The sequence below is a fragment of the Kwoniella dendrophila genome, chromosome 1 (assembly GCF_036810415.1).
Source record: "Kwoniella dendrophila CBS 6074 chromosome 1, complete sequence".
NCBI classification, from domain to species: Eukaryota; Fungi; Basidiomycota; class Tremellomycetes; order Tremellales; family Cryptococcaceae; genus Kwoniella; species Kwoniella dendrophila.
In genome coordinates, this window is record NC_089476.1 from 3,695,984 (window position 1) to 3,715,688 (window position 19,705).

The 19,705-nt window shown below is 39.9% G+C and overlaps 5 protein-coding genes across 5 annotated transcripts; 2 read left to right on the top strand and 3 right to left on the bottom strand.

Annotated features, from left to right (window-relative positions):
• Positions 1 to 161: 161 nt before the first annotated feature.
• On the top strand, positions 162 to 1,726 carry L201_001315 (uncharacterized protein; the record flags this gene model as incomplete). Its single annotated transcript, XM_066217104.1, has 4 exons — positions 162 to 551; positions 634 to 820; positions 942 to 1,129; positions 1,235 to 1,726. The coding sequence occupies 4 exons, from the start codon at positions 162 to 164 to the stop codon at positions 1,724 to 1,726; spliced, it is 1,257 nt and encodes a 418-aa protein (XP_066073201.1).
• Positions 1,727 to 3,206: 1,480 nt separating this feature from the next.
• Positions 3,207 to 6,804, top strand: L201_001316 (uncharacterized protein; the record flags this gene model as incomplete). The annotated part of the gene is made up of 11 exons (XM_066217105.1): positions 3,207 to 3,317; positions 3,400 to 3,685; positions 3,763 to 4,095; positions 4,167 to 4,528; positions 4,596 to 4,898; positions 4,974 to 5,029; positions 5,098 to 5,163; positions 5,219 to 5,323; positions 5,381 to 5,641; positions 5,711 to 5,823; positions 5,897 to 6,804. The coding sequence occupies 11 exons, from the start codon at positions 3,207 to 3,209 to the stop codon at positions 6,802 to 6,804; spliced, it is 2,904 nt and encodes a 967-aa protein (XP_066073202.1).
• Positions 6,805 to 7,402: 598 nt separating this feature from the next.
• L201_001317 (uncharacterized protein) lies at positions 7,403 to 12,271 on the bottom strand (the record flags this gene model as incomplete). Its single annotated transcript, XM_066217106.1, has 17 exons — positions 7,403 to 8,168; positions 8,237 to 8,441; positions 8,518 to 8,524; positions 8,588 to 8,662; positions 8,719 to 8,807; positions 8,870 to 8,897; positions 8,962 to 9,243; positions 9,304 to 9,393; positions 9,471 to 9,597; positions 9,666 to 9,761; positions 9,846 to 10,044; positions 10,135 to 10,342; positions 10,412 to 10,431; positions 10,488 to 10,530; positions 10,586 to 10,717; positions 10,807 to 12,152; positions 12,241 to 12,271. The coding sequence occupies 17 exons, from the start codon at positions 12,269 to 12,271 to the stop codon at positions 7,403 to 7,405; spliced, it is 3,744 nt and encodes a 1,247-aa protein (XP_066073203.1).
• A 671-nt stretch (positions 12,272 to 12,942) lies between these two features.
• L201_001318 (uncharacterized protein) lies at positions 12,943 to 14,895 on the bottom strand (the record flags this gene model as incomplete). Its single annotated transcript, XM_066217107.1, has 8 exons — positions 12,943 to 13,116; positions 13,184 to 13,333; positions 13,473 to 13,670; positions 13,746 to 13,813; positions 13,868 to 13,932; positions 13,998 to 14,087; positions 14,164 to 14,291; positions 14,701 to 14,895. 8 exons carry the CDS (start codon positions 14,893 to 14,895, stop codon positions 12,943 to 12,945), a joined length of 1,068 nt encoding a protein of 355 aa, XP_066073204.1.
• A 3,977-nt stretch (positions 14,896 to 18,872) lies between these two features.
• L201_001319 (uncharacterized protein) lies at positions 18,873 to 19,443 on the bottom strand (the record flags this gene model as incomplete). Its single annotated transcript, XM_066217108.1, has 3 exons — positions 18,873 to 18,948; positions 19,037 to 19,116; positions 19,198 to 19,443. The coding sequence occupies 3 exons, from the start codon at positions 19,441 to 19,443 to the stop codon at positions 18,873 to 18,875; spliced, it is 402 nt and encodes a 133-aa protein (XP_066073205.1).
• Between the last annotated feature and the right edge of the window lie 262 nt (positions 19,444 to 19,705).

Below are 19,705 nucleotides of genomic sequence, written 5' to 3' on the forward strand. Positions count from 1 at the left end.
TTGATCAGCAGAATATCTAAGCCATCGCGCAGATTGGAACAAACAGCATGCAGAATGACATTGTTGGAGGGATTCAGTATAGTATAGTATAAATCGTCTAACGTTGTGTACTAAGCCTGGAGTAGCGTATTGATTTTACTGATAAACAAGAAAATAACAAAATGGCTTCCGGTTCTGATAATGATAGATCCCATCGAAGAAGTCGAAGACATTCGAGTAGGCCGTCTGGTTCTGGCCATGAATCAGAGATACAAAGATCATCAGGGGATGGAAGGGAACGATCTTCACACGGTGATAGGGAAAGACGTCACAGAAGTGGTCATGGTGAAAGAAGTCATAGAAGTGATCGTCATGGCAGAAACCATAAGAGTCATAGACGTGGAGAAAGAGGTTCCAGTGGTAATGGAGATAGACAACATCGATCTTCCGGACATGGTGAAAATTCCAGAAAATCATCAAAGTCTCATAGAGAAACTCCAAAATCGGTAGAAAGTGATGGATCGAGAGCAGGTGAGATGGCTAAATATAGTGGATATTTCAGATATTACATTGTAAGTTTCGCATTCTCTGCATCAAGCCGCGTGACAGGTAGCTGACTTTATGTATACCCTTTGTCCTTAATTGTATCACTAGCTATACACATCAGGTGGATGGTTAGGTAACCTACTCATGTGGTTGAGTGACTCAAGTGGAATTTGGGAATTTACTTTCTTATCGATATTATTCGTAATATCATGGACAATATTGAGGATGGGTCAGATCGAAATTACTCTAATTTTAGGTCATATATTCGATTTGATAATTCCTTTACAGCATCAATGTGAGTACTGCGTTGTGAAATCATAGACTTATTTGAACATAGCTCGTACCTCTATTTACTCCATATCGGTTTTTGCTGATTTCTCGTTTTCGCTTCGAATGATCCATCGGCGGGTTCACAGTCAACCCAACAAAGCAATCCACACATGCAAATCATTTAGATCAATATTGGCCTTTATTCTTCATTGGATCAATAGTGGAATTTAGTTGTTTCATCCTTGTTCATCCCGATTTATTCACTTTAGTAGCCTGTTTGAAAACTCTAGTGTTGACATCGATATGGTTAGGTAGAGATAGTAAAGGTAACTTTGTAAGTGTATATAAAAGCCCAATCCTTCTTCTTTTGCTTAAAAAATACCCATTCATAATATCAGAATATTTCTTATGAGCCACTGACCTGTATTCTCCTCGACAGATGACCGAGAAATTCGGCGGTAACAAAAGGGGAACAGTGAATAGACATAGTGATGGCTCTGATCCAAGACAGCATAGATGGGGCGATCAGGATGGTCATCGAAGCAATGGTAGGAACGATAGTCATAGAAGCGGGGATGGGGATGGGGTTGGGGGTTGGGGAAATAGACATCAAGGTGGTCGGAAAGATGAATCAAACGGAGATGGAGGGAACAGCAGTAACGGAAACAATGCTAATCAAGGTACAGAGGGTGATACAAGTACCAAAGGAAACAGCAACAACAACAATAATGCGGCTTCTACATCCGCGAATAAGGATGAAACCTCTGCACCTGCTAACAAAAAAACGACTGATAGTAATGAGAAAGTGAATGACAGTAGTAAAAATGGTAAAGGACGACATCCATACGATTCAAGGGGTTTTAGAGGTGATTTGATGCCGATAACTAAGCAGGTTCCTGATGCACCTACGAAAGGTCCAAGACAGGGGTAACTAGCTGAATAATATGATGGTTGACTGGTATGTAATAGTATAGATTTTGAAAAGAATAAGATGATGCGAAGTATCGAAAATATGTGTTCAAATTTCTTATACAATGATGTATATGATTTCATAGCTTGATCCTCCAGTGATTCCCACAGATGTATTGCGACTTTCTGCTATTACAAGATAGATCATGAAAGAACAGATTGTTGTTCTAGCATTTATGCTTGTTTGCCTAAGCACGACATACTCCCTGTCTATCACATTATATGAGGTGTAGAAGGTGTTTGTGCTTTTTGCGTTGAGAAAAATGCTGGATTCCTAGACGAAGTGAAAAGGCAAGAGGACAATTCTTGTTCGACTTGTACCAAAAGGGACGTGGATGAAGATTCAGCGTGTGAGCGTTTGACCAGTGCTGAATACAATCCCGCTGATGTTTTCGTTCATTGGGCTACAGTAGATCCTTGTATAATTACTTTGGATGGCACAATGAAAATGTCTCTTGAACGCGTGTTGGTGAATGACTTTCCTCTTATAATTTCGTTCTTACGACTGATTAGCTGATATAATCTGTCATCTGCATCGCACCGGGTCTCATCAAACAAACCTCCATTCAGATTGAGGAGGATGAATCGCGCTGTTGGATTAGCTAAAAATACAGACCAGATGTAGAATCGACGAAAAAAGATTCGTAACATAATCTACAACATCCAATTTATTGGTTGATATGCGTCATGACGATCCTGACGTACCGGTGACAGTGGTGCATGTTCTGTGTTTCATGTATGAATCGAGGCTTCCATGTCTTTTATCCTTGACCTAGACGTTCTGTCTAGCAGGACTACTTGTACTGCAGATCTTGCTTTTATCCTTGCGCTTCTTCCTCTTATGCTTGTTTCACTGTTTCACTCGCTTACCTATCCTGATTCTATCCGAAACAAGGCATTCTTTGTTTGGGTGACCCATTTAGACTATACCTTAAGCTTGTACAGTTTTTTGGGGATGACCGTCGGTCTTGTATTGTTAGTAATCCTCATTCTCTCATCTACTCCTTCTCCTTTCTTGGCCTAAACTGTTTAGTAACGTCTTGTATTTCATCACACTTCGTCGATCTCAATAGATCAGTGTAGAACAAAGACTTGTTGTCCTCGATCATCCTCGTAGTAACATCAGCTAACAAGCTTCCCAATACATCCTTACTTAATTCTATAATACATTGTCAGCGTCGCCAAAATCAAGAAGATATCGGTGTAAAGGTCAACCGTTATCATTCACAATTGCGAAACGTGCCGAGAATCAAGACGACACGTACTTTCGATATTTGGAACTTGTTAGTTCACATCACCCCTTAGCTCGACATCCATAAAGCAATCATCCAGCGTTCATCTTTGGGATACTTTTCCTTCAGCTGTAAAGGCTTTCTTAAATCGATATTTTCATTCGCTGTAGAACATAATACGCTCCTCCGCCGGAGACCATTAACCTTACCATGAATCCGACTCCGCCATATGATGATATATTGGAGGATGAGACTTTAGCACCACTGAAAAGGAATCACGCCTGTCTACAATGTAAGAAGCGTAAAGTCAAATGCGATGCTGTCAGTATCTTGTCCTTCGTACACATACCCTTGATAGTGAAGCGAATAGTAAGACAACTAACTTTCGACTTCCGCATCACAGACCAAACCAACATGTGCTCCATGTCTTCGTTCGCATGCACATGCTGTTCGATCAGCTCACAGAAATGGAACGACACCTCCCGTCTTAACATGTACATATGCAGAAGCAGACGACAACTCCCCAGAACCAGGTCCTTCAGAGGAAAGAAGTAAAGTGAAAAAGAAGAAGAGTGCTGGACTTGCTTCCACCTCTCCTTCAATAAATGCAGGCGTGAAGAGACTTCATATTGGGCAAGGAAGACGAGAAACACTGGATGAAGAGAAAGAGGCTTTGAAGGCTAGGATCGGTACGTCTACTATCAACAGTAGCAAAGAAGGAAAAACATCCATACCGCAAAGTGCTGATCCACCATACATTTCATAGCGGAACTCGAAGCCAGATTATCTGTCATGACTCCACCAAGCTCGCATTCCGCCGTAGAACCTTCCGCTTCCATACCCAGTACATTCCCAGACAACATGCCATTCTCTGGATCTTTCCCTACCTTGTCGAGCTCAATCTCTGGTCAAAACGGCGGTGCTGGATTCTCAACTCTCGAAGAAATTGGTTCGGGAGCGAATGCTTCGTATGCACTACCATCCATCGGACTTGACAATTCGAATAACGTTCCGCTACCAGAAACCCTTGGCGATTTCAGTGGTTTAGATGACTTCTTCGTCGTACCTAAAGATTGGCCGAAAGGATTACCTCTACCTTGTACGTGCACTATTCGCCACCGGAACCACATCATGATGCTGCTCGAGTGCTGATGTCTTCTATGCTTTTAGTCCTGCTTGAACATTTGGTTGAAACGTTTTTCAACTATGTGCCGCAAACTCCGCGAATGCTACATCGAGCAACCCTATTAGCGAGAATCAAATTACCTCCTTCATCTCCTGATTTCCCATTCCCTGGACTTCTACATGCCATCTGTGCAGCAGCGGCTACATATACTGCCTGGGTCAACAATTTAGCACCTCATTTGCTTGAAGAGACTGTTCAAAGGCATCTTGCTCTAGGTCTTGACTTGACAACGGTTGAAGATTTCGGTCTAGCTCAGGCTCATTTAGGAAGTAAGGCTGTAGATCTCACTACATCCGTCTGTATCATGGGCAGTGGTCCATTGATATTCCAACTTACCCAGACCTGCGTGAGTAGCTTATTTCTGCTCGACCCGACTTGAACGCAAAGTTGACCTTCGTCATGTTGGATGACAGATACTTTTGGGTGACGTCTATTTCCAGAAAGGGTTCCCCATGAAAGGATGGATGATTGGAGGTCAACCGGCTAGATTGCTCTCCGTGCTAGAACTGGGGAATCGACAAGCCAAACCAAAAGGATACAAAGAACCTTTATTGAGACCCGCCGAGTCAGATATAGAACGTGAAGAAAGATTAGTCACGACTTGGATGGCCTTTGTTGTGGATGCTGGATTCACCATTAACAGTAATTGGGCACCATCAATGGCACTCAGCGAGACTAGATGTAATTTACCCACAAGTATAGAAAACTGGAACAAGGTGAGCTATATCGTATACGCCCGTTATCTAATTCAAACAGACACGCTAATTGAACCTGCCTTTTCTCTCATACAGCTAGGCGGAATGGAACAAAATCCTCAACATCCTGCTTCTCTAGACTTATACTACTCGTAAGTGGAAATCTCTGACTGCAGACAAAGTTAGATTACAATCTGATTCTTTGGAATATTGCACATAGTCATCCGGTCGAGGATTCTTTCGTATTTGTTGTAAAAGGATCTACTCTGTTGGCTCAAGTTTCATCGTGAGTGCGGTTTGCTATTTGCCGAATAATATGTCTGACCGTCTTTATGTTATAGATGGGTTCGCAATTGGCAACAGAGGGAGAAGCAGCCAGACGACGAGTTGATAGGATCAAAATCTGATTCTTTCAAAATGCTAAACCATAGTATCGAGGCCTTCAGGTAAGTTAAGCTATAACCTCTCATTATGAAGATCTGACCTTCTTTATCTGTCCATAGCACGAGCTTACCAGCAGCCCTTAAGAACATATTCAGGTTCCTTGACCAGAAATCGCAAGGCTCATTTGATGCCAACCTGCTCTCTATTCATCTTATTCCCAATATTGCCCTTTGTCTGCTTCACGAGCCATTCCTCCAATGGTTACCTTATGATCCATCTACAATAGCAACACAAAGGGCATACGATGGTATTATGGCGATATTGCATCTGATTCCCAGTAATTTGGACATTACCTTAATTCTAACCCCTTTCCTAGCTTTGTAAGTCTGGTCAAGCTATTCAAATTAAGCACATTACCAATGCTCATAGCTGATCGGGCGCTGTGATAGGTCCTTATTTACTATCGGACGCTTCGTCTCCGAATTCATTAAACATGCTACTGCTGCCGGTCAAATGCAAACTGCTCTCAGATATCAAGCTGATCTTCTCACGTTAATCAACCGTAAGTAACCGTTCCCTTGAGCCATAAGCTGAGTGAAAGCTAACGAGTTTACTCGCTAAACTGTTTTTTTTAGTTCTTCAACGGTACGGTCAAAGACATCCGCTCGGTAACGCTATGGTGCATTTCCTTGATCAGTATGTAACCTTGACAACTAAAGGTGAAACCATGAACCAAGAAGACGTTTGTCATTTCTCCACCAAAAGGCTTACGTATCTTAAATCATTTTCACAAGAATTTGATACCAATATTGATAATAGCAATGATGGCGAAAATACAGAAGACAGTTATTTGGCTAAGATCCGATTACATGCTGAAGTGGCCAAGAATTATCCTAATAGTATGAATACAGCAAACACGAACGGGTTAATGCAGCATTTATACCCAAATTCTGAATCAATCATTAATGTCAGTGAAAAGATCCAATCTATACCTTCTGGATCGAGATCAAATTCAATAGCGGGTATCAGCCCAAATACAATAACATCAAACAGCAATTCCAATCAATCGAATTTACCTACACCAGAAAGTGTAAATAGTCTAAACTTCAATACTAGCAATTGCGATATGAGCGTGAACAATTTATTAGATCTCGAAGGAGGATCGTCTGGATCTGGATCGAAGTTCTCCAATGAATATCAGCTGCATCAGCAGAATACCAATTTTTCTGATAACAATAATAACCGTAACATCAGTATCAATGACGAATTCAGTACGAATATCAGTGGGACCACAACACGACCTAATAGCATGAACGACATACATGATCAGTGGGATAAAACATTTCATCCAGATACAAGAAGATTCCAACAACAAAATAATCAACAATTACCATTAATGACTTTTCTAGGTAATTTAGGTACATCAGATTCAGTTGAACCGTTACCTATTCCAAAACCAGATAATTCAATAGAAGCTCAAAATCAATATCAAAACCCTGCTTGGACTTCAAAACACTTCGTTATACCTCAAGTTAATCAATAGATTGGAATGAGGTTTTCTTCAACAAGTGAAATTTCCAAAGCCGAATGTATCTAGTCAATCTTGTGAAAAAGGCTAGGTAAGAGAAATGAAAAGCAAATTTGACCATCTGAAAAGTAAAAAAGTTGTAGTATTTCTCAATTATATATAGTCCGAAGTCTGTACGACTTTCTATCATCTTAGTTTCTTATCTCATTTCATATCTTATAGATCTGGCTTTCGGCTTTTTTTGGTTTGCTTCACATGTATATTGTATTTTTTAAATCGTATGCTGAAGATCCTGTATGTAGCAGATCTATAATATCGACATTAGAGAATCTCGTGTTTCGCTCAGGATGCATTCCACTTTTAATTATTACTTACATGGCTGACACAACATTTAAGATACGGTCTCATAACTAAAGCATATCCAAAAAATCCAGCATTTACAAAATGAACGGAAATGACAATGGATTTTGGATCATCAACTTTGTTTGGTCTGTTATCTGGAGTCACCACATTGTTGTTATTCATTCCGGATTATATGTACACCTACAATATCTCTAGTATAATAAGCTACCTTTACTTGCATATATATCGCTACACATTATATATTCTCCCTTCATGAGTGATATTCTGCATTTGTTTCTAGGATTGGTCCTTGGGGTATTCCAAGCTGATTTAAAAAAGCTTCTACATCCAATTCATTCATATTTTGATCTGTTTGACCATCTGTAATACCATTTTGATTCGTCGAGAACGAGTATAAATTAATATTAGCAGCAGAAGAGATATTGGTGTTAAGATTGTGGTTGTGGTTGTTCGGGTTCATCCAATCAATATTAATTTGTGATTCTTGAAATAATTGAGAATTAGGTATAATATCATTTTGAGTGAATTGAGGCATATAATTCATGTCGAGATTGGATAATGGCTGTGTGTCGTTGTTGTATGATATTGTATTAAGAATGCCAATTGGATGTTCTGATATTTCACTAGATCTCAAAGTGTCAGACGCTATTGTCTGTATTGGATCCTTCACTTGCATGCCGTTGTAAGCTCCTTCTTGGGCATTCGACCAAACTTGATTGATCTGATCGAAACGTGTTGTAATACTTTCGACATAGTTCGGTATGTGTGCATTAGCAGATGCGGATGTAGTGGTTGGGACTGGGTTGAGCGTGGCTCCTAAGGCTTCCGATGTATATTGGGTTGAAGTCGGTAAAGATGAGTGAAGAGTAACTGGACCAGTTATATTATCGCCTTTATACGAATTCTCGCTAGCATATTCCAATTGTCTTAGATTACTTGTCATACCCCTGATATCGCCATCCAGAACGGAATGGGGGTTATTTTTCATTGCGTTCTCTATCAATGAAGAGATTGAACTGTATAAGGATAATCAGATTCCCAAAATCAATTAACACAAATTGATATAATATATGTTTTCACTTACACAGGTGGCCAAAATCGTAATACCGACTGGACAGCTTTCTCGCTTTCAACAGCATCTTCTTGCTTCAGTTTGGCGATGAATTCACTAACTTGAGTCTCTGACGTTTGCTGCTTAGCCTTCCAAGCTGATATCACCTCTGGACTAGGTGTCATACGTTCCATCGTGAGAGCTACCGCATCGCAAACATCCGCTATATCGGCCCATGCTGATGATATAACATTAGATCAGCCATGAAAAGTAAGCGGTAGCATATCTGTATTGTATACGAAATTTGAACATACCCCAGCCCTAGAAATGATGTTTTGTTAGCTATAACTTTACTGGGAAGATCATAGACTGCGCGGCACTTACAACTTGATGAAGTGCTTCTAAGCATATATCCACTTCTCTCCTCTTGGTGTCCCATGTCCAGCCGTTGCCTCCAGGCTAGAGGCGAGCATCAACATGTGTTCGGCAGATGTTGTGGAGCAGCTCGCACTTACCGTATTACTCGGATAGCCTTGCTCATTTGTCGGCACTTCTGCGAGCAGTTGAGCCATAGCAATCAATACTCTAAGGAGGACAGACGCAGCTGTGGGGATGTAATGAATTAGCTTTATCGCGTCTGAATTTATCAAATTCGCTGACACATACATTGTATGACTCCAGTAGGTATCATTGACTATTAATCAGTACCATCAGCCTTTATCGAAGATATAATCTAAAACCATGATGTGAGGACTTACTTCAAGCAGCTTGATCTGACCTCTACAGCTGATCATGAGACCATCTATACTCTCCTTATTTAACCTTTCCAATAATTCGATATTTATCTTACTTGGAATGCTTCTTTGCCCGGATTTTGCTTTTGTTGAACCTGTAGATGACGGTGAACCATCAGATGGAGTGGAAATAAAAGCCGATGAGGTAGATGGATGTAGGGAAGTCCAAAATTCAAGTTGATCCCTGACTAGTTGATGAACAATCAGAAGCAGGAAAGGACAAGATAGACGAAGGTTTGCAAGAAACTATAGTAGACATACATCTGTTAGTCGATGTTCCAATGGAATTTCGACGAGAGTACTCACGTTGACAGGTGAGAACCCAAGTAGATCATCCATTTCGCATGACTCCAAGAATTCCGGAACCCTCTGGTTGAGTTCTTTATGAATGTCCCTCTATCATGCAATCATCCCAATGAGCCTGATGATCAGTATCTTGTCATGACTGTTCAAATCGAGCGTCTTCGACTTACAACGTCTTTCCACACTTTCCTTACTGTCATACATATCTTTGCTATATCTCCTGCTCCCTTCTTGCGCAAGGGGTAGGACACTTTGATGGCGATATCACGTCCTGCCATTCCCAGTCGATGATACGCTCTGTGGAAAGATTTCCTGTTAAAGTTCTGAAGGGTATATGGTATTTCTACATAGAAAGGTTGACTTACGAAAGGAAATAAGCTAATAACTTGAATGATGAATGAGGTAATCTATCTTGTACGGTTTCAATCCAGTCCCCAGCAGAGTCAACGTCTTCTTGTGAGCTACATAACATCAGTCAAGTCAGTAAAAATGTACTCAATCACCTTCCTCTGTTTCAGGGTAGAAAAGTGTTGATCATATCTCACATTTTGGGTAACATCCCTATAGATGCTGCAAAGAATGCATCTCCAATCATATGAGTCCAGAAAAGACGTCGTTGGTTCATCTGGATGAGTGAAGAATTGATAGAAGCCTCACTATCATCTGTCACTATTGGTCCTTCCGAATCCCACATCAAGCCAAGCAGTGACATTTGTTCGATGATAATCGAGTGTATCATACGATCTATAGCAAAATACACATCAATTCAGTCACATTGTTTGCCAACGGTGTCAAAAATCCTCGTCAAAGGTCAAAAAAGAACTGAATACTCACTCTGAAGCCAGTGATCTTTATCCAGTACTTTCTGATCGGTCATATGCATAAGTTGACTGTATAGTGTCAAAGCTTGGACACCCGTTATACTAGGACGTCTTAATAGCCCATTATCATCAATGAGTTTTCGCGCTCGATCCAACAAAGCTTTGCATGCTGCCAAGCGGGATCTACCCCAATGCGTTCTAGCTCGAGTACCCGGTATGAACTGCTGGATGCGTTAGATAGATATGCTAATAAGATGGTCATAACGAGTTTTGTGGACTGTTTGACTTACGGTACCATCAGCTTGAATGACTATCCAATTTGACTGTCAGCGAAAAGAATCAGGGAATTTCAGATGTACAACTCACCTTTAGGAGCAGCATGTGATTTCGCTTCGCTTAGACCCAGTACCTATAATCCCAATTTTTGACTCAGCTTGAGCCATGCTCATATTTGAACAACTTACGACCGGAGAGTCGGAATATCTAGCTCCCCAAGCTTCCACCACAGCACACAGAGCTTCTTGAGCAGGTGTCATTCTATCCGATCTCTGACCTGCTTTCAGCCATGCTAAATAGAAAGCTTCTGGACTTAGAGCCTTGAAAAATCATGTAAATCAGTATTGACCCTCAAGAAATCTATAATTGTGATGAAGAGGGAAAATCGTAAATTCAATAGTATACTTACAGGATACGATAAATGAACAGCCTGAAAAAAGACCTTAACCAGATGATTACTTAAAGCCGAACCTAAAGCTCTGTCGGCTAATTGTTCTGAAACAGTTTCTCTTCTACCCCAGTGTATGATCTCCATTGATGAACTTTCAGTATACAATTTCCAAGGGTTCTCAGAAACTAGATACATTTTCCTCACGTAACTCTGACTGTAATTATCGTCTTCAACTGCGACTGAATAAGGTGATCTCGACCTTTTTCTAGAATCGCCTTGAGGATTGTTAATATAACTTCCTGTGTATAATGATGTTGAAGGAGATTGCATTTGATTGGTATTTCCGTGTGAGGAAGGTATCGCAGTTGGATTTGGTGTAGAAGCTATACTAGCTATATCTATTTTACTATTCAAAGGATCTATATTAGGTGTAAAGCTTTGCGGGTCAGATTCCAACAATGATTTAGTATTGATACCCATTCGAGATTGAACTCTTCCAACTAAATCTTTCTCAAGCGGATCTTCATAGCTCAATTGAACACCATTTGCACCTGCGGTCAAGCCAGTTGTTCTAGCTAGATACATAGCTTCCTTTCTATTATCCGCAAATTGTCGCCATATCGAGGCTGCTTCTTGAAAATTTCCTGGTGCTGGCGAAGATGCACTTGAACCTTGGTGGTTTGATACCTGAGTCTGGGGCTCAACAGCGGGCCGAGGCTGATACCAGGCAGTTGAAGGTAGACCTGATGTGGGCGGTATGGGATTGTGCATTGATTGGAGTACAGAGATATCGAAAAGTGGAATGACATTTTCGCTGATATTCTGGTCGTCGGCGGAGAGAATGGGTTGGAGTGAAGGATTGTGATGGTACGACTGTGAGACGTGCTCTGGAGGAGGATAAGATGGATTCAAGGGGTGATCATTGAAAAAGTCCAAGGGATTAAAAGGTATTTGATCCAGCTCTCCTGTATAACCTTGCAATGGATTTGCCAATGAATCATTCGATTCATCATTTAAAGCATTGTTACTATAATCATCATTCTGAATCTCTTCTATAACTTCATTTTCAATTGGACTTTGAAGTTGATTCTGTTGACCTTGTTGACCAAACTTCTTTTTAGCTTCATCAATCCTCTTTCCACCTTTATTAGGTTTCGTAGGTTCTCTAATACCTTTTGTATCACATTTTAATCCTTTCTTATTACAATTCGTACATGAAACATCTGGATTTCTTTCAACTAAAATGTTTAATGGTGGTGTTATTGGTGATGATATATTAGATGATGATGGTAATGAAAATAATATCTCTTGTAAATCACATTTGATTCTACGTAATTTACAACATCCACAAGCTACATTTTGACCTTGAGAAGAAATACCAAAGAATCAGTTTCAATGTCACGAAGAAGAAACGTACTCTGATAGATGTGATAAAGATAACTAATCACTCACGACGCTTCTTCTTAGGTTCTTCTGTTGCCATTATCAACGACAACTAAACTTCGGCTCACCGGTGAAGGTAGAATCCGTTCTTGTTGTCGATGAAACTTTGTTGGTTTTCGAACTCGAAAGGTGACTGGGGGTCTATAACATGGAATTGATGTATTATTGTTGCACAAGATGAACGATTCAACACAGATAAGATTAGGAGTACAGTTATTGCTGTGTCCATTTTGCACATATTCTCAGCATCTTAATATCTGAGGGTATATCTTATTGTGAGAACCGACGAGCGATCGGGCGATGCACGTGGAAAATAAGACTAAATATTCCTGAATATGGTAATTATAGGAAACTCATCCAATCTATTTTTGGCTTCAGCCGAAATAACCAGGTTTCGGATAAGCTTTTCCAGAACTTGTTTCAATGACTGTTCTACCTGTGTTAACACAAGGAGTTTATGAATCTCATATACTGAGGCTTGCATTCTCTTGACAATAAGCGCAGCGTATGATACCAGACACGATATGAAATGCAGTACTCAGTGTATGCGTGCCTGAATGGATCTTGTCTAATCTCTATATTCATTATAATGGTTTTATTACAACATGATGGGTTACCTTTTTAGGCTTATCGGCTATCCTTTTATTTAACGCATTTTTGGATGATGATCTAATGAAACGTATGATATGTTAGATTGAATTTGTGTGACTATCATCTTCTCCCTTCCCTCGAAGGATCTTCTATTCTGGTTATAATACAAGTTAAACCGTCACTTGAGGCTGTAAAGATACCTTCTACCAATATAAAATCTTGACCCGGCATAGAGCGTTCTGACGCATCTGTTCCTTGAGGCCAAGTTTCACCATGAGGGGGTAAATCCGGTATCTGCACAGATTCAAATAGCAGTGAGTTTGGCAAACCAGCCCGTTTAGTCTGGAAGATAACAACTTACTTTCAATACATGAAATGTAGTATATCCATGTCCACCAGACCGCTGTTCATTATACATGATTGGACTTGATTTTTTGGCAGCTTCTATATATTTCCTTACATGTGACCGATCAGACGGCCGTATCACAGAATAAAATGGTTGATTCTTCAGCTACTCGTATCCGACAAAATGCGATACAATCAGCTACCTGATCATGACCGCTCAAACCCCCTTACTCTCCCAGAGTCTACAAGACCGCATCATCTCATCACGATTCCATAGAGCAGTTTACGGTGAAGGAGAAACTTACCCTAGATCCATTGACAATAACGTCGTTACTAACATACATGATTCTACTTAGATCTGTAAATCTATCTATCATCAGAAAAGTACGTGGCGTAGGGTTTGGCGGTGTTGGCCAACGGCCCCCTGTTCGTGGCGACGTAAGTGAGATTGATTTGGAGTCAGGTGAAGAGGTCAGGGGAGCTTTTGAAGAACTAGGCCAATGCTGAATGTTAAGAATGAGGTTAGTTTACTTCGCAAGTTGCCATGGGAAACGGAAAGATCAGGAATGATAACATACCTTGACAGTGAATTTGCCTTCAGAAGAAGGCGCTATCTCTGTCACTTCTCTCGCTGTAAGAGCTTGTTCTGAAGCACTAGATGATCAGCTCACTGACAGGTGATGAACAACGCTAGACTCACGCAGTGTCCGCTGACCATCTACAGCTCTTGTCCACAAGGCTAATGACATGTTATATACTGTATAGCTGTGGTCAACAGACTCGTTAGCATTTCTTTCCTCAAGGATGAAAACTGCACAACCGCAACTTACTATGAGACGCAACAATCCACATAATATCCGTCTTTATGCAGTGATCTTTGATAAACGACACACGCTGTTTTCTCGTTCGTTAATGCTTGACTAGAGATAAAAGGGGGGGCACATCAGCTTTTCATTGTATTGAGTAGACACGTCGCGATATTTTCGCCTCACTTACTAGTGAATTTCCCGCAAAATCGGTATCTGATCAGGATGAAACACGACATAGCATGATTTGCCAATAAGATCGTTCGGCGTGTATCCCAAGATATCTTGCATTGACTCAGATACATAATTGATTCGAGCCTATCACGGTCGGGAGTCAAAAAGCAGATCGGTTTATACATATCATCCAGATATTTTGGTTCGTTGGTTCAATGAATTCGGTTGACAGCAGCGGTGAGTTGAGGAGAAAGAAGGTAATTCGAGTTTATCCAATATCAGCATTGTTTGCCTTTTCGCATGATGAGAAACTGTCCGATAGCTCCGATGGCACCCGTTTCGACTGCTTAGAACGCTTTGAACACCTCATTGCCAGGGATCATCTCTGGCTTCCAGTCTGGTGCCTTTACTTTGGAATTAATCGAGATCCAGGATCTTTTAAACTTCCAACGAGAAATATGTCTCGAGTCACGCTCTCAGAACACCAATTTCACTGTCGTGGAGAGAAGAAAGATGGGAAAAGACGACGAACGAAGCCATATACCAAACTCACCTCTTGATTAGCGCTGCATGCTAGCCAGGCAGATAAACCTAATTCTTCTTCACTTGATACACTACTTCCTGTTCCAGGAGGTCTAGAGGATCCTGAACTCCCTGGTGGTCCGCCAGATGAGTGAGAAGAGCCGGTCCGCTGAGTATATGGTGAACCTGGTGCGCCTCTAACGTTACTGGTGTTTGGCCGAGACATGATGAAATGATGTTGATAGGGAAGAGAGAGGGAGGGAAAAGGTTGAACGAAGAAAAAAAGAGGATTGGACTTAAAAATTCTGTATTCGTTACAACAGTATTCTGCTTTGTGAATGTGTTTTGACTAACATCAAAAGAACTGAAAAGAAATGTTTCAAAAGTGCCGGTGCCGAACCTAGTTTTATCTTTGAGATCCCCTTCGGTCGCCGATTCTCTACGCAATTACAGTAATAGATTGAGTGATGATATTGATGTTGATATTGATGATGATGATGCGGTTCTTGTTGATGTCTGATGTCAAAGGAACAGTGTATGAGGTGTGTGAATTTCAGGTCCCAAGCTAACTTTTGGTTTTAACTCTTAGTCTTGGGAGATGTTACAATTCATATAGAATCATGAGAAAACACGGAGTGATGGCCCTAATACCGGATCTTCGACACTTGAGTTCACAGATCTACCGTTTCACTTGGGACGTTGATGCACCTCCTTTCCCTTTGTTTCTAAACTTTATCCGAATAACAGACTACCTTTCGGGCTCAACTTGTGTATTGTGTGTTGATGATGAACTAAGCTATGACCCCTGTTGAACCGAGAGATTCTTTTGTTTTTTTTTGAGTGACGTGTGTATGTGTGCGTTTGTACTGATTAAATGATTTCCGTCTTTTTACTTGTCGGAAGCTAATAGGAGAACAGTTTGAGCGTGGAATTGAAGGAAGAAGTCGAATGTTATTGTAGAAAGGAAGATATTTAGGTTATAAGTCAATCAATGATGATGAAATGTGATTCGGCTAAATGACGATCAATCAATTTTTTCTTTAATATTTTGTCGTGTACTGTTGGAGTTGTAAGTTATTTAATGTGATTGTTGATGAATTGGTTATTGATTAATTATTTTTCTATTTGAATTGATGTCTCAGCTTGGATTTTTTTTCGCTTAGTCTGATTATATGATGAAATGGGATTCGGATATAGGTGATATGACGGCGCGAAACTTGTTTTCTAATGAAACCTGTACTTTCTGCAGCTGAGATCTCCTTTAGCTTGACAGGTGAGCTTGATTACTGTTTCGTTGTGGTCTTGGTCAAAAGTGATGATGCCAATTTGATTTCTTGTTCTGATACACACTGAGAAATTGGTGGAAATATTATGGGAAATAGAAATCCCGTTTTTTATTTTATTTGGTGTGTGATGATGGATGTGGAGAAAGTAAACTTAAAATAGGATTACACAGAAGTGTTTGGTTGAGATTTAGATCAGACATTCCTCTGACATGTCAACAAGGTATAAGATGCATCATGGAGTGATATTACATGCGTAGTCAATTAGTTAGATGAAATTCATAATTGAATCTTGATTATCAAGGAGTTCCATCTACTACTTGCTGTAAGGTAACTGTGATTACATATCTCGCTCGATAAAATTCATAAATTGATAAAAGGGAAATTTCATCAAGCTTATGCAAAAATAAAAAACGCCCCGTATGAACCGGCATTTGAATTGTTCAAAGGTTAAAAAGAGGCATAAAATCCCTGAAGAGTAATCAAATGTAAAGATTAAAAACGCCAAAATGGATTTAATGAGGGATTTTTGAATGATAGAAGTACGACGAGTCACAATAAAATCAAGATTATCATCATCATCATCATCATCAATCTCGTTATTCCCAAGCAAGGTATGTGATATAAATCATTATCCCTCCGCTTAAGGGGTCTCGCTTGAAATATGAGAAGAAGAGATCTGAGTCAAGATTCAAAATCTCATTATATTCTGAATTCGCGTAAATCGCCAGATATAAAGGATCCTCACATGAGCTGTTCCTGTGTCATTCATTTTTTTTTGACAATTGGAATATGTTCCGATCGAGAAACAGTGAGCTGATTAGACAAAGAGATACAGCTAGTAAGCAGTCCATGCGATACCAACTTGTATAGAAAAGAAAGCAAATAAACCAAACATCTCTTACATGATCCGTCCGGATAACTAAAATACCTCAAAGCAAAGTGACGTTGTTGTGTTACTATTTGTAGCCTAGCTTTTGCAGCCACAGCAGCCAAGTGAAGATCTACATCTACGAAATATTCAAGGGAAAATATATTTTTTTGATCGAGATCTTCGTTCCATAATATGCCCGAAGTTCCTCCATATATGTATAGGAGAACCTGATTTCAGCGCTGTCCTATTTTCTACTGCGTAGCTTTCCCCTCTCCTGTATGTTGGGTAATTCACTATGCTGAATCTCCGCTTTTGACGTTCTTCGGTGTTAAACAGAGGGCACTACGGCAAAGATCGACATTCGGTGCATGAGAGTTCTCTCCTTTGATAATCGCAGATCTTTTAAATCACTTACTGGACCATATGCGTTCGAAGAAACCAACAGTAGTGGGGAAAATCAGGAAAGTTTAGACCGAAGGTGATGAAATTATACTGTAATTGAAACCCTTATACGGTAACTGAAATAACCATATGGGCAACAAGGGCAAATTAACAGATCCTTATGAATCGCTATCCGATCCGTCTAAAATCGTAAAGTATAGAGCAGCCGGGCGTCGATGACTTACCCCTTGATACGATGAGAATATGCATCAAAACGACGAATACTATGCATTTCAGCATTTCATCGCGCAGTCTTCCAAAAAGTGTTTCACCGCTGCTATCGCGAAACCATTCTTAACATCGCTAGGATTAGATACATGACTCTAATTTGGGAAACGTAGATACGTACGACAAATCAATTAATACAGCCGAAACTCCACTCTCGGCCGGTTGATGTACATCTGTTGCTAGGGAATGCGAGCTAAGAAGAAGATATATAGAGCTGAGAGATTACAGACTTCACTTTTACAACTTGTGCCAGAATTTCATTCAAAATAATCATTCATTTTGAATAATAAAAACCCTTGATTTAAGCGCTGTTTCCTTTTTTTCGCGTACATGCTTGCATGATGTGATCAATACATATATTCAAAAAGTGTGGTTAGTTAAATTCAAATTCCTCCTCTTCTGTGAGGGATCATTCGTGTTTTTTATCGAGATAAGAGAGGATCGGGGAGCTTTTTCTTTAAGTATGACAGAAGAGTACAGTACGTACTCTTCTTTATATTGTAAAGCCCGATCAGACTTTTTGTACAGCTGATAGCTGTTATTTGAAAATCATGTACCTCGGAGTTTTTTAATCGCGTAAAAAGCGATCTTCCATCCTCCCTCTCTCCCTGCCTGCTTTGCTTTTGCTTTGAGATTCCGAGCAGGGCTTCAAAATTTTCACCTTGTACTGTAGATCCCCGTAGGGCATATCGTATGAATTTATAGGACCTGAATTTACTGTTATTTATACTGTTAAATTAAGTTGTTACGGAACAAACTAAAACCGTAACTGTAAAGATTATAAACCTCCTTGAAAGGGATTTAGAGCGCACCGCCCATCTTATACGACATTACCCCTATGATAAGGGTTAAAATCGCGCCTATATACAGCCGAGGTAACTATTTTGTTTGCTCATCGATTATATTTTGGATGACATTATTTCTTTTATAAGTTATGTGCTCTACCATAAGATTCCAGATTTTCGTATGTTTACCCACAAAAGGTGATCTTGATTGGGTTCCAAGATTGGGTTCCAAGATTGTTTACATACTTGTAACTAGGGACGAAGCGGGATGCGATAGGGTTTTATCTACATATCTGTTCTAAGGAATGTGGGTTGAACATCAAGTATCCACCTCGTTTTTACAATGTAATTGTTAATTCCTGGGCAGACGTAATCTTGAGATCCATTAAGCGAGATGGATCATCGTAGCATCTAGCTATGCGAGTAACGGAAAGTCTATTCCGTTTTGCGATAAAACGATTGAATGCCTGAAGTCGCATTATTACACTTGATCAGTATCAATCACTTTACACGCGTGACCGCGATACATGTACATTCAAGCTTAAGGAAGGGCTACAAAATGGATATGATGTGATTGGTATATCACTGTTGATCAACATTCACAGAAAGGAATAGTATCTGATAAATCATAAATTCCAGAATTACCAGCTTCTGCAACACCGAATGTTCTGTTTCAACGTCAAATGTGAAATGATCAGCTTGTTATATTCGAAGATGAGTTAAAATGTGATTATACCTGTACGACTATTGACTTACAAAGTTTCACCTGGAGATACAGTACTATACAAAGCAACTGTTGTAGAAGTTTCTGTTGTATTTGTAAGGAGATAACCGGGCTACCAAAAAAGAACGATCAATCAGCCTATTTCCGATATTTCGTATAACTTAACTAGGTACCTAGGTGAACTCAAGCTCACCCTACTTGAACCTTGATTAGGTGCATAATAAATTTCATATAAAGCGTAATCACCACTACCACCTTGCCAAGATAAATTTACTGTTTGACCAGGTTGCCATGTTGATGGAAATTCATTTGTAAATTTAACTATTTCTCCTTTACCTGATGAAGCTGGAGTACCTTGTCTAACAGTAAGAGGTGAGGCGAAAGTGAAACTTGCTGGAACTATAGCAAGGATAGCGAATAATGATTTACAGAATAACATGATACAGTATCTATATGGTTTTATTACACTTGAAAATAAAGGTTTGATACGAGTACTGTACAGTATGTGAGTTATAATTTAGAATGGAACACTTTATCGAATATTTTGTTGTAAACTCTTTGACATCTTTCGACTCGCTCCAGATGACTTTATATACCTTTCATATACCACTTGTACTTTTTGTTTGCGGTTGTGCATAGCGGATTAATTATCTCATACAGGTAAGAAGTAGCGGGCAGATGAGCATTTGACATCGCTTTAA